The sequence below is a fragment of the Sapajus apella genome, unplaced genomic scaffold (assembly GCF_009761245.1).
Source record: "Sapajus apella isolate SASKATOON/1434 unplaced genomic scaffold, GSC_monkey_1.0 scaffold161, whole genome shotgun sequence".
NCBI classification, from domain to species: Eukaryota; Metazoa; Chordata; class Mammalia; order Primates; family Cebidae; genus Sapajus; species Sapajus apella.
This window is the reverse complement of record NW_022437101.1, coordinates 802,701-817,817: the sequence shown is the minus strand read 5'-3', so window position 1 is coordinate 817,817 and position 15,117 is coordinate 802,701. Positions and strand designations below refer to the sequence as shown.

Below are 15,117 nucleotides of genomic sequence, written 5' to 3'. Positions count from 1 at the left end.
CAAATGCAAAATGACATTTTATGTAAAATGGTTTACACAGCAAATGCAAAATGACATATAAGATGTTATTCATCTTTAAATGAATGAATTATGTCATTTATGTTATTCAGCTTTCAAGAATAAGATTTTAGGAAAAAAGTTAATAGTTATAAATTAGTGCCTCAGAGAAAATTTTTTTCTAAGGGTTTCATTTTTGACAAAAATCTATTAGAATAAATCTCCACAGATTTTATAGAGAATGTTAAACTTTATCCAGCATACAACTTACATTGGTAACTTTCAGAAAAGCCTGTTTTAAACAAAAGTATTGTGAAAGCTGTAAGCATGAGAGAAGATATTATGGGGGTCAGTGAAGACTAGGAACACAAGTCTGATTCATGCACAACTCTAGCTTTAAAGGTTCTAAGTGCTTAGTCTATTAAGCATTTAAAAATATACTGATTACACTGCTTTCCAAAATGCTCTGAGTAGCTTGCAATAAAAGGCACATAAAAAAACAAGGCTGTGCCATTGCACTCCAGCCTGGGTAACATGAGTGAAACTCCATCTCAAAAAAAAAAAGGGTGGGAAGCCAGGCATGTAATCCTAGCACTTTGGGAGGCCTAGGCAGGTGGACCACCTGAGGTCAGAAGTTCGAGGCCAGCCTGGATGACATGATGAGACCCTATCTATACTAGAAATAAAAAAAAAATTAGCCAGGCGTGGTGTCGTGTGCCTGCAGTTCCAGCTACTTGGGAGGCTGAGGCAGAAGAATGGCCTGAAGCCTGGAGGTGGAGGCTGTAGTGAACCAAGATGGCACCACTGCACTCCAGCCTGAGTGACAGAGCACGACTCTGTCTCAAACAAACAAACAAATAAATAAAATGAGTGGGAGGTGTCATTAAAAGGAGGAAGTACTTATATCTAACCTTACTGGCTAATATAGATATCATCATTAAGCATTGCATTTGACTCCATTTCCTAGGGTGGGAGTGGGAAGGCAAGAATGTGATCTACATAATTCTTAACTAAGAGAGGAACCACATGTCAGTTTTTTTGTTATTTTTTTGAGACAGAGTCTCACTCTGTTGCCCAGGCTGAAGTGCAGTGATGCAATCTCAGCTCACTATAACCTCCACCTCTCAAGTCCAAGCAATTCTCATGCCTCAGCCTCCAGAGTAGCTGGGATTACAGGTGTGTGCCACCAAACCCGGCTAATTTCTGTATTTTCAGTAGAGACAGGGTTTTGCCATGTTGCCCAGGCTGGTCTTAAACTCCTAGCCACAAGTGATCCACCAGCCTCAGCCTCCCACCTGTGTCGGGACTACAGGCGTAAACTACCCTGCCCAGCCTCAATTCTTTACATGACAGTTTCTCTTACTGCTAATTTCTGGCAGGGAGTTATCGTAATATTATATTTATAGGACACTGACACTAACACCGCATCTATGACAATCAATAGTTTAACAGCAAATGCAAAAGCAATCTTCATGCTGGTGGATCACCTGAAGTTATCAATTCTCAAAAAAAAAAAAAAAATCCTTCAAATTTCAGGTAGAGAGTAAGAAAATAGAACAGCATATTTACTTAAGAATAAAAATTTAATAGCAAATGTTTAAGTATTTGTTTTTAATCAGCTCAGAAAAGGAAATTAAGCTCAGCTTAATCGTACCTTTTATAAAAAAGAATCTTAGAAGTTGACTTATTACAATTTTCTGATTCAAAGTGAACCACTATTCCAGATTCCTTGTCAGAAAAAAAAGTCTAGGTTTTATTCTTGGTAGTATTTTGGATGAAGTCACCACATTTTTAAAAATGACTTTTTTTTCCCATAAAATCCCATGCTTATTAGCAGATTTATTCATCTCCTAAATTTATAAGGCTCAACAAAATTTCTTCCTAAATTATAAGTAGGTAGTTCCAAACAAATGTTTAAATTCATGATCTACATGCCAGATAATTTTGTTCAACACTGATTCGATGGTTGGTTGATACAACTGGATATACCCACACAAAGTCATTTCCTTAAGGTTGGATACAAGGTTTTGATGAAACTACTACCTCCTCTAAGAGGTCACCTTATTTATCCATCAGCTTTGCAGAGGGCTTACTGTACCTCTTAAAGTTGATGATGAGTGCCACTGCTATTAGCTTTAGTTTCATGGGGTTGGAAATATGGGCAAATATCACTAATGTGCACTAATAATAAATTGTCAGTATACTCTATACATCCTTGAGACCATGTTAGACATGTTCATTTTCAAATTACAGGCAAGCAAAGAGCATAAATTCTGTCTCAGGGCCATGGCAACAAATTTTTCATCCAATGGTAGTACTGATGGTATGTATCTGTATTTAAATAAATAAAGTCCCCAAGTTTTTGCAAACGTTTATGACAAAAGTTAATAGTTACCTGCAAACTTCTGATACACATTTCAAACAATGATACACATTTAACTCAATGTACTTCGGCTTAAGTATTTACATTAAACATCTAACGAATAAAGAAAAAAAAGCCAAATCAGAAAAATATTTCAAATAAATGTGTGTGCTGACCGTTTTCCTTGTAGCCCATGCCGAGGATGACCTCAGGTGCTCTGTAGTAGCGAGTCACTACATAAGGCGTCATCATAAAACTTGTTCCTGCAGTCCTGGCCAGACCAAAGTCAAGAATCTTCAAAGTGCAGTCAGATTTTACTACTATATTACTAGGCTTTAAGTCCTTCAGAAAATAAAAATAAAAATAAAAATGAACTGCCATGTTATATATGAAGATCTTACAGTTCACAATAAAGTTTTATCCTATCCCTTGCAAAACATTCATGTTAATTGTTCACTGTAATATTACTGCACTGATTCATCATTAAAAAGCAAACCTGAGAAATCAGCTTTACGGCATTTAAAATTTATGAATACATCCAGTTATTAGAGAAGTTAGTAATGTTTTAATTGATAGAAATTATGATTAGCTAGAAATTTTTGGTCAAATAAACAGGATTTGAAAAGATCACAAAGCTCACATAAAGAGCTACTATAGTAAATGAAAGAGTCATAAGTTAGCATTTACATTCATTTGCAAAACACATTACCAGTATTTTTTAAATCTCATTTTAAAGTCACAATAAGCTTTATACAGATGTTATAAGTCAACAATGAGCCATCTTGTTGATCCTAGCAAATGTTATTTGATCTTTTAGACTGGCACTCAGTTCCAAAGGACCAGAATAGTCATTATCCATTTTTCATCCCTGGTTTCCCACCAAGTCATATAAATTTGCTATAAAATTTTTGTCTGCTTGCAGAATTAGGGCACCATTGTCTTGGTGCCACTAATCTATAAAATTACTTGCTATAGATGTTGCAGAATAATGTATTTGTGAAGAATTTTTCACCTGGCCCCAACCTAAACATATTCTGTGCTGTGCCTATCAGAAGTTAGGCAGCAGCATAAACACTCATGGCTTCATGTTCAAGATACTCTGCTTGTTAGCCCTGATGAACACTATTATAAGCCAAAGGACCAAAAAAGGAAGAAAGCATATATCCAGAACACAAATGTACTGTATTATCTGTACTGATAACACAGGTAATCAGTGTTATCTCTGCAGTACAGGTATTAAACATCACTGATTAATACAAAAAAGAAAAATAGCTGGCTTAAAAGACAACTATTCTTTTGTAATGTTAATATCCAGAAAGGCATGTATGTTGTCTTTAACATATTTTGACAGGCAATCATGGATGGTTTAGAAGATAAGCAATCTAGTGGCTTTATGAAATTAAATATACCAACAATTCAAAGGTCTTATGAGCGAGAAGAAAAAAAAATTTCATTATTGCTATTCTGTAAATATAATGTTGCTAATATTTCTATAAAATATAGTATCTCAGAAAAGAAACATTGCATGTCCAAAAATAAATATTATAAGCTTTGATACTACTTCAATGTCTAGTGTGATGGCTGAAGATTACTGGCTCTTTATACTAGCAGATTCCAATTTAGAAGTAACATTCCAATTTTAAGCACTTTATTTTGAAAAAAGTGAGAGCAAAATAATTTTTAAAGACAGGTACTTTTTGTTAAGCAAAAAAATTGTCAAAAAAGCCTCAAAGAATATTAATTGAAATTCATCCATATATGTACCTTACAGCTGTTAATTACACTGTTAACTGTATGTAAGAATAGTAACTCAGAATTTATGCAGGCAGTGGAACTAATCCAACATTCTGTCTTCTTCCCCAATTTTTCTTGCTTCCTCAGTTAGGCAAGGGCACATAGGTAGTTGTAGTTCATGGAATGTGAGTGGAAGTAAAGAAGAGAAGGGCCAGTGCACAACCTCCTGTGGTCTCCTGCCCTGCTTTGGTGATTAGGAATGCTCCAGACAGAGGATTCTCTGGAAGCCGTTGCTGATCATCTATGTACATGCACAGTCCACACTCCCACCATGAGCTGCACCAGCCACTCAGCAAGGGAAATAAGTCTGAGCTGGGTTAAGCCACTGAGAATTAAGGGTTTATCTGTTACTTCAGTACAGCTGAGTCTACTCTAACACTAAAACTGGTGTCGGAGGTGGAGTGTTAACTGTCATAAAAACATAAGATCCTGGCTTAGCAGTTGAGCAGCAGGGAAACTCACATCAAGGGTTGGAAAGGTGAACTAGGTTATGTAGTAGCAAAACATTTCATGAAGCTGTCACCTGCACAGCCACTTGTACAATGAACCTGAAGCTCTAGCACAGGAGCTGGCAAATTAAGGCCAGCCTGCTTTGCAAAGAAAGTGTTGATACTGGAACACAGTCAGGCTCATTCAAGTACATATCGCCTATGGCTGCTTTTGTGTTACAATGGCAGTCTTGTAGCTGTGACACAAACTATTATCCACAAAGCCTAAAATATTTACTTCATGGCTTTTACAGAAGTTTGCTGAACCCTGTTCTAGAAGAGATTGGAAAGCAAGACTTTAGTAGTTTGTGTTGGTAGCTACTGGGGTTGCATTTAAAAGCAGCAGCCACTATTTAAAGCAGAAATAAAAGGGAACAGGGCCTAGAATTTCAGAGTCTTGCCATTTTGGAAAAGCTACGTGCTACTAGATGCCTGCAAGAAGGTATAGTAGTAGACTGTTCTGCAAATATTCCTGCCCACCCCACAATGTGTCCCCACCCTACTGATAGGTTGAGTTACTTGTCTTATTTTGGCCAATGGAATATGGAGGAATGAGCTTGATTTAGTATAGCTCTTGCTCTTCTACCTTTCACCATGAGAAAAGGATGTCTGGTGGACGCTTTAGATGCTGAAACCTGAATATGGGACAAGCCTGAACTTGACCCTTGGTTTGGAGCAGTGTTACACAGCCAATCCCGCAGACCCAAGTAAACAATAAATATTGCTTTAAGTCACTGATATCTTGGGTTGATTTCTATGCATTATTTTCACATAATAATTCTGAAAGCTTTTCAGGAGAAAAGTTCTGTAAAATCATTCAACTGATAAAATTGCCTCAGTCTGCCAACAGAGGCTTGAAAGCTTACAGGAAAACTAAAGACAGCCTCAATTAAGTCTAAGAATGCAGGACCCATGAGCTAACAAAGATGCCTTGAAAAGAACTACAATCAGAAAGATAAGAAATCTCTTAAATTTCTGAAAGAGTCAGCTAACTGTCAGACCTAATGCCAAAGGTCTATGATGCTTCTATGTTTCCAACAGAAGTTCTCAATTCACAGTATTTTGCCCCCAGATAACATCTGGCAATGTCAGGAAACATTTTTGACTGTCACAACTGGGGAGTGCTACTGGCATCCAGTGGGTAGAGGTCAGGAATGCTGCTAAACATTCCACCATGCACTGTCAAAGAACTGTTTGGGCCAACATGTCAATAGTGGCAAGGGTGAGAAAGATGGCCTTAAAATGACCCTTGGGCCACAATCTTTGTAAGTAATAAGCAGGCTGAGAGAGGTGAGCAGCCCTCAAGGAGAATACATTCTTCAATACCCACTTCAGATACACTCATGAGGATAGCAAAAAAGATGACTCTCCCACAGAGTACAGCCAGGTATTACAGAGAACCATAGAGATCAGAGTCAGGGCTGATTAGAAATATTCCCCACACGCAGGGCAAGGGACACTCACAATGTCTGCACAGAAGAGTTTAATTACAACTAACCAATGACTGCATTTTTCAGTTTCCTAAATGAGATTGTTCACTGTGATAACACTGGCCCTGTCTGACCACTCTATCTAGGCTATTTGGTGGCAGGGGTGGTGGTTATAGGGGTGGCGGTTATAGGGGTGGCCATATAATTTGGTCATTCCAGTTCCTATGTTCCTGGAACAAGAGGAACAATGTCTAGATTTGATAAATGTCTTGATGAAATAGGACTTTGGGTTATTTCCCTTAAGGAAGTGTGGAATAAAGGGAGCAAAGGAATGTCTGCCAGCCAGAAGGGCAGACCGTGGCAGAGACTGGTGCTCATTATCATTCCGAAGCCTGCTCTCCCTACATTTCCCAGTTTCCTTACAAATTAGGCAAGTACTATGGTTCTGTCGATGCACTCTGAGCAGAAGTGACCTGTGTCACTTCCAAGCAAAGAGCCATGCACACCACTTGGCTCTTTACCACAAAGAGACCCCCAACTATCTAGATGGTGGGACCTCATCAGCTTGTCTCAGAGTAACTATGTGGTACTCCACTCCTAATCCTGACTTTCCCTGAACCCCTAAGGAATGAGTCAGGTTATTTTACTAAGTAAGCAACCTCAGACCAGCATAGGTACTAGCCAGTGGAGGTTAATCTAGAATAAGTAGTAGAGCAGGGAGATGAGTACCAATCGTGGCCTCAAGACCAGTTGCAAAAAACTTAAATGCGTATCTCCACTCTAGAGTTCCCCACACAGCCCAAGCTAAGATAAAGGCAGATTCTTCATAATCGGTAACAGACCTCAACAGGTCTCATTGTCTCCACTTGATTACATTAAGAAATTTTCTATAGATGTACTTCATTTTTACCACTTTATGTACTGATACTAGGGCGGTAAGTCAGAATCTCCCATTACTACTGTGTTTGTGCCATTCTTGTATTTCCTACAGTTTAAGCTTTTTGCATAGCAACTCTACTTCATATATCAAGTTCTCTCTCCTAGTTGGATAGTATCCTTCATCCTTAAAATGTGAGACTCTTTATTTCCAGAGAGGAATGCTTCCTCTCAAACCCCACCATGTTCAACTTTATGTCATTAAACAGAGTTTTCCTTGTTTTGATATTTGCATTTTCCTGGTGTATGTCTGCCAACCCCTCTGCCTTCAGTCTTTTGACGTTAGCTACAAATGTTTGTGTTATGGAAACATGCAATTGTTGAGCTTTTGTGTGCTGCCCAAATCTGACCTTTTTAAACTAAAGGACTAATCCCATTAAACATTGCTTTATTTTATAATCTTGTAAAATATTAGTAAAATTTTAGTAAAATATAATTTTGGAAAATATTTTATAATTTTGTGTTTATTTATGGTTCTTGTTGTTTACACTGTTTTCTATCTTCTACCATTTGTTCTTTTTTGGTCCAACCACCTGTGATTCCCCCTTAATCTGGAACCTTTCTATTTGGAGGGGTGTGCTTTGCTAAGATCAAATGAACTTCCACAGTGTAGGATTACTGCCCTGGTCTAAGGACTCGGGAAACAAACCAAATCTAGAGGTTTAACTCATCTGCTCTACTTCACACAGCATATGAGTAGGGGCTCAGGAAGATATGTCCCATTTAAAGAGATTTTTATTATGTTATTTAAAAATTGCATTAGACATATTATTAGAGCAGCTGTATATGTAATATACAAGGAATTCACTTAGAATGATAATTAAGGATAAGCCTGTAACAGGACTGTTCACTTAACAAAAAATAAGCCTCAATAACTCAGAGATATAATTGTCTTATACTGTGAAAACTATCTCTATATTTATTTTATTACATGGGTAAGGTTATTTGATGCAGGTGACTCAAAAGGAAGATGTAATTCCACTGAATTAAATAATTTTTAAAAATGCCAGGCTAGGCATGATGGCTCATGCCTGTGATCCCCAGCACTATGGGAGGCTGAGGTGGGTAGATTGCTTCAGGCCAGGAATACAAGACCAGCCTGGGCAAGATGGCAAGACCTCATCTCTACCAAAGAAAAAAAAAAAATTAAAGATTTGCAAGGCATGGTGGTACATGCCTGTGTCTTAGCTACTTGGGAGGCTGAAGTGGGAGGATCATTCAGCCCAGGAGGTCAAGGCTGCAGTGAGGCCTGTTCATGCTACTGCACTTATGCTTGGGTGACAGAGAGAGACCCTGTCTCAAAAAAAAAAAAAAAATTCCTTTCAACCTATTGAACCCAGGAGGAGTTCGAGGCTGCAGTGAGCTATAATTATGTTACTGCATTCTTCCTCTGACAGAGTAAGAGTCTGTATCTTAAAAAAAGAATTCCTCTCAATGCTTTTCAAGAATAAGCTAGATTTAACTAAAATACAAAACATACAACCATACAAAACATTTTACATGTTCATGTCAGCATTATCCATAATAGTGGTAACAACATAAATTATAATCAATTGATAAATGGATAAACAATGTATCTATACAGCAAAATATTTGTCAATAAAATGACATGAAGGACTGACACACAAATACATGAATGAACCTTGAAAACGTTACGCTAGGTAAAAGAAGTCAAGCACAAAATATCACATATTATATGATTCTATGTATACGAAATGTCCAGAATAGACAAATATACAAAGACAGAAAGTAGATTAATGTTTGCTTAGGGCTAGAGATAAAAGAAACAGGGAAGAATGGGAAATAAAGACGAGTGGATTTGGATCTCCTTTAGTGCAACAGAATGTTCTAAAATTAGACTGTGGTAATTAGTGCACAATTTTTTAATATAATAAACATTGAGTTGTACACATTAAATAAATAGTATGGCAAGTAAATTATGTTGCAAAAAGCAGTTAAAAATCCAAGGAAACAAACATATAAAATATTTCTGAATATATATTAAAAAAAACAACTCTGGCAAATACTCAATTTTGGTAATTTGGTAATATTCAACTCCCAATTTGGAATGACTGGTAATAACAGCAGCTTATTTTGTATAGTGCTTCACTTCAGAGCAAAAACAAACTGTTTTTGCACTGTTCCACATAAATCAGTGAAACACAATGATCCTAAGAATTTGATGAGAGGCAGTGATGTCAGTCAAAATAGCTCCACAGAGGCACCATAAAACATCAAAGTGTCAGAATAAACATTTTCAGAATTCTGGAAAATATTCAAAGTGAAAATATTCGCTTGATTTATGGCAATCAAGTGAACTCAGAACCTAGAAAAAGGCAACTTAAAAACAATAGGAAACTACCTCAAACCCATTAAGATGGTTACTATGAAAAAAATAGTGTTGGTAAGGATGAGGAATAACTGAATATTCAAGTGAAAATATTCACTTAATTTATGGCAATCATGTGAACTCAGAACCTAGAAAAAGGCAACTTAAAAACAAAAGGAAACCACCTCACATCCATTGGGATGGTTACTATGAAAAAAATAAAAGTGTTGGTAAGAATGAAGAATAACTGAAACCCTTCTGCACCAGTGGTGGGAATGTAAACTGGTAGAGCTGCTATGGAAAACAGTGTGGCCAGTTTCTCAAAATGTCAAAAAGAATGACCATGTAATACAGCAATTCCACTTCTGGCTATATGACCAAATGAACTGAAAGCAGGGTCTCAAACAGATACTTGGACAACCACGTTCATAGCAGCATTCTTGACAACAGCTAAATGCAGAACCAACCCAAGTGTCCACTGACAGACGAATGGATAAGCAATTATGGTATATATATAAATGGAATACTATTCAGCCTTAAAAAGGAAGAAAATTCTGACACATGCTGCAACATGGATAAACCTTGAGCACATTATGCTAAGTGAAATAAGCCAGGTACAAGGAGGCAAATACTGCATGATTCTGCTTATATGAGATATTTACAGTAGCCAAAATCACAGACAGCAAATAGAATGATGGTTGTCAGGGACTGCAGGCAGAGGAAAATAGGGAATTACTGTCTAGTGAGAGTTTCAGCTTCACAAGATGAAAAGAATTCTGGCGATGGATGGTGGTGATAGTCACTAACAAATGGTGCTGGCACAACTAAACTGCCACATACAAAAGAATGAAGTTGGAAACCTACCTCACACCAGACAAAAAAATCAACTCAAAATGGATCAAAGACCTACATGGTAGAGCTAAAACTACAAAACTCTTAGAAGAAAACATATGGCTAAATTTTCATGAACTTGGGCTTGGGAAAATGGATTCTTATACATGATACCAAAAGCACAAGTGATGAAAGAAACAATTATATTTTATTAAAATTGTAGCTTTTGTGCATTAAAGGAAATCATCAGCAAAGTGAACAGACAACCTACAGAATATGAGAAAATATTTACAAATTATATACTTGATAAAGGTTTCAAACATGGAATATATAAAGAAATGCTACAGTAACAACAAAAAGACAACCCAATTTAAAAATGAGCAAAGGGCTTGAATACGCATTTCTTCAAAGAAGACACACAAATGGCCACAAGCACTTGAAAAATGCTCAACATTATTAGTCGTTAGGGAAATGCAAAGTACAGCCACAAGGAACACCACTTCATACCCATTAGGATGGCTAGAATTTAAAAAGTCAGATAAATGCTGGCAAGGATGTGAGGAAACTGGAACCCTCATACTCTGCTAGTGGGAATGTAAAATGGTGCAGTCACTGTGCAAACAGTTTGATGGTTCCTCAAAAAGTTAACTAGAGAATTATCACATTACCCAGCAGTTCCAGTCCTAGGTAGATACCCAGGACTGAAAACAGAAATTTAAACAGATATTTGTGCGTGAATTTTCATAGCACTATCCATAATAGCTGAAAGGTAGAAATAATACAAATGTCCATCAATAGATGGATGGATAAACAAAATATGGTATATAGAATAGTATTCAGTCATAAAAAGGAACGAACTATTGATACATGGTACAACATGGAGAAATCTTGAAAACATCATGCTATATTTCGTATAAATGGAAACATACAGGCAAATCTATAGACACAGAAAGCAGACTGGTATCATGCCAGGGCAAAGATGCAGAACTGCTAAAGAAATGTGAGGTCTTCTTGTGGGGTAATAAAAATGTTTTAGAATTTAATGTGGGTGGTAGCTGCACACCACCGTGAATGTACCAAATGCCACTTTAGAATGGTTAATTTTGTTAATGTGAATTTCACCTTAATGAGAAAATGAAGGGTATGATAGTTTTTTTTTTCTACTAACCCGATGAATAATTCCAGCAGAGTGAAGGTGCTTGATTCCACACAGCATCTGATAGAGAAGGTAGGACATTCTTTCATGATCTAGCTCCATCTGAATCACTTGGCAAAGATTTGCATCCATGAGCTCCATGACTATGTAACTTCATGGGTGAAAAAAGAGAACAGCTAAAACGTCCAGCAACAATCTAAGAAAAATGTACTAACTTAACAAAATTTTAATTATTATACTTACACATCTTGAAATTCTTCTAGGGATTTCTGTGGTGTGAAAACATTCAAAAGGCCAATTATCTATGGTAAAAGCCGAGAGACAGAAAAATTAGAAATTACTTCCTAAAAAATTAATTTGGGAACTACAAATACATGGGTTAAAAAAACTAAAACATCAGTTTAAAATCTTTCTTTACATTCTAAGCTCAAGTAATTGCTTTTATGTTATATACTGCAACTTTATGGGCAGGAGTTGGAGGAGGGAATGGATAGGTGGAGGCACAGAGGATGTGTAACCCATTTATCTGTAACTCCATTTATGAACAGTCAATTATCAAGCACTTACATTATACAAACCTCTACACAATTTATCAGCAAATTTTAAATGCCTTCTACCAGTTATTTTCCAATTAAGTGTCTCTATATAATCTCAGCTCTTTCCTCCCTTGGTTTTTCATAATACTGCACTTGCCCAGTTTTCTTCATTCCCAGTCTATTTCAATGGTTCATCCACAAGCATATCCCTTCTTTCCCACTACTGTGTTTAATCCATTTCTTTCCACTTTCTGCATGGACATTTCACAAATAAGATAACACTGAATTCATTTTCATTCCTACTGAAACTGCTTACTTTTTCAGTGTACCCTCTCTTTTACAAAATAAGGCTCAGAGTGATTTTTGACTCCTTTTTCAGTATCTGGACCATAATAAATACTCATAGAATGTTTTCCATTCTATTATCAGTCTGACCATCAATCTCTTTTTTTCCATTCCCTGTGCTATAAACAGGTTGAAGACTTTAACTATCTTATCTAGACTGTTCATGCTGTAATTCCTTCTAAGAATAGTGTTACAGATTGTCTTCCCCCACCCCCCTACTCCGCACAATTCATATGTTCAAGTCCTAGCCCCCAATGTGATATTTGGAAATGGGGACTTTGGAAGGTAATAAGGGTTAGATTAGGTCATGAGGGTGGGGCCCTCACAATGGAATTCGTGGCCTAAAACAAGGGAAGAGAAAGAGCAATTTTTCTTTCCCTCTCTTTGAGCACACACTGTAGAAAGGCAAGTGAGGACAAAGTGAAAAGTTTGCCACCTCTAAATCAGGAAGCAGGCCCTCATCAAGCATTGATCCTGACCTTCCCAGCCTATAGAATTGTGAGAAATAAATCTGTTAAGATACCCAGTGTACAGTATTTTGTTATGGTAGCCTGAGCTGACTAAGACAAGTAGGGTTACTAATAATGGTTTTATACAAGTCTAGCTACCATTTACTGCCTGTAATATGGTAAAAGAAAGACCTGACCATATTACTTACCTCCTCAAAAATTTAAAACCAACAAATATATTCTGAAACTCCCTTGCACTTGCAGTATATTAAAAAGCCTCCATGATAAGCCTCAGCTCACTTTATCTCCTAAGTCCCATATTATACTTTAGCTAGCAATGTTTCAAAAATGTCATTTTAAAAATGATGTTTTTAAACAAACTATTCTCTATGCTTATCATTTATCTACCAAATTTAATTATCTTCCAGATGAACCTCTTTGTAGATTCTGACAACCCTTAGTCCCTGACAGAGTTAACTATTCTACTTTGTCCCCAGTTATCTTCTAACGTTGTTATAGTACTCAACACACTGTAGTCTAGTCTCATTTTCACATCAGCCTCATCCCCACCACAGAGGATCCTTATTAGAAAGAATTGTGTCTTAATCACTTTTATCGCCTAGTACATGGCGAGTTACATGACACACATGTAAAAATGTTTGCTGACAACGATACTTAGAGATGGGATTGATGATTTTCTTCTAAGCATTAAGCTTTACATAAGGTATTTAAATATTTGTTCAGTGAATAAATTCAGAAAAATAATATAGCAGAAAAGGTCAAACAAATTTAAGATAGAAAGCATCTAGCTGCTCTAAATAAGTTCAAGTGCAATACACAATAGGAAACTCGGACAAATAGTAAAACTATTCTCATTAATATCTGGGAAGCCCTAGAGTAGAAGAGAGGTATTAAAGATTAAAGGCATATAGAGACAGAAAGGAGATTAGTGGTTGTTTAGAGCTGAGAGGGATGGAAGGTAGGAGAATAAGAGTTAAAGGATAAAAGATTTATTTCTGAGGTGATAAAAATATTCTAGAACTGACTGTAGTGATGGTCCTATATATCACTGAATATACTAAAAACCATTAAGTGGTACACTTCAAATGGGTGAATTATATGACACATAAATTATATTTCAATAAAGCTGTTATAAAAAAAGATTCAAACAGATAGTTGTCCTATTTTTCAAAAAGGAAAATAAAGGAAATTATATCAGTTATAGACTGGACAGTCAAGCAAAAGTCAATGATTGATTAGTGGTGGCATATAACTACTTCAAAAGAAGTAACAATTACCAGGAGCAGGTTAAAATTCATTAAGAAATACCATTTCCTTACGTGAATAAAAACAACAAAGAACAATAGCAATCAATCAGAAAAATGCAACCAGACACGGTATATGAAGGTTTTTTTTTTTTTAAATTTTATGTTAAGATCTGGGGTACATGTGCAGATCCTGCAGGACTGTTACAAAGGTATACACATGCCATGGTAGTTTGCTGCAACCATCCCCCCCATCACCTACATTAGGTATTTCTTCTAATGTTATCCCTCCCCAATCTCCGTATCCCCTGCTATCCCTCCCCTAGCCCCCCACCCCCCAACAGACCCCAGTGTGTGATGTTTTCCTCCCTGTGTCCATGTGTTCTCATTGTTGAGCACCCACTTATCAGTGAGAGCATGCGGTGTTTGGTTTTCTGTTCTTGTGTCAGTTTGCTGAGAATAATGGTTTCCAGATTCATCCATGTCCCTGCAAAGGACATGAACTCCTCCTTTTTATGGCTGCATAGTATTCCATGGTGTATATGTGCCACATTTTCTTTACCTAGTCTATCACTGACGGGCATTTGGGTTGGTTCCACATCTTTGCTCTGGTAAACAGTGCCACAATGAACATACATGTGCATGTGTCTTTATAATAGATCAATTTATAATTCTTGGGGTATATACCCAGTAATGGGATTGCCGGGTCAAATGGAATTTCTATTTCTAGATCCTTGAGGAATTGCCAGACTGTCTTCCACAATGGTTGAACTAATCTACACTCCCACCAACAGTGTAAAAGCGTTCCTATTTCTCCACATCCTCTCCAGCATCTATTGTCTCCAGACGTTTTACTGATTGCCATTCCAACTGGCATGAGATGGTATCTCAATGTGGTTTTGATTTGCATTTCTCTAAAGACCAGTGATGATAACCATTTTTTCATGATTGTTGGCTGCATAAATGTCTTTTGAAAAGTATCTGTTCACATCTTTCGCCCACTTTTTGATGGGGTTTTTTCATGTAAATTTGTTTAAGTTATTTATAGATTTTGGATATTAGCTCTTTGTCAAATGGGTAGCTTGCAAAATGTTTTTCCCATTCTGTTGGTTGCTGGTTCACTCTAATGATAGTTTCTTTTGCTGTGAAAAAGCTATTAAGTTTAATTAGATCCCATATGTCTATTTTGGCTTTTGTTG

General features: G+C 36.8%; 1 protein-coding gene across 7 annotated transcripts in view; it reads right to left on the bottom strand.

Moving 5' to 3' along the window:
* The window catches only part of MAPK8 (mitogen-activated protein kinase 8), a 122,251-nt gene that overhangs the window by 16,627 nt on the left and 90,507 nt on the right, over positions 1-15,117 (bottom strand). For all 7 annotated transcript variants that reach the window (XM_032266816.1, XM_032266819.1, XM_032266817.1 and 4 more), the window contains 3 exons: positions 11,567-11,625; positions 11,336-11,474; positions 2,536-2,701 (listed from right to left, as the gene is read on the bottom strand). In XM_032266816.1, coding sequence (XP_032122707.1) covers positions 2,536-2,701; positions 11,336-11,474; positions 11,567-11,625 — 364 coding nt within the window. The remainder of the gene's footprint in view (positions 1-2,535; positions 2,702-11,335; positions 11,475-11,566; positions 11,626-15,117) is intronic.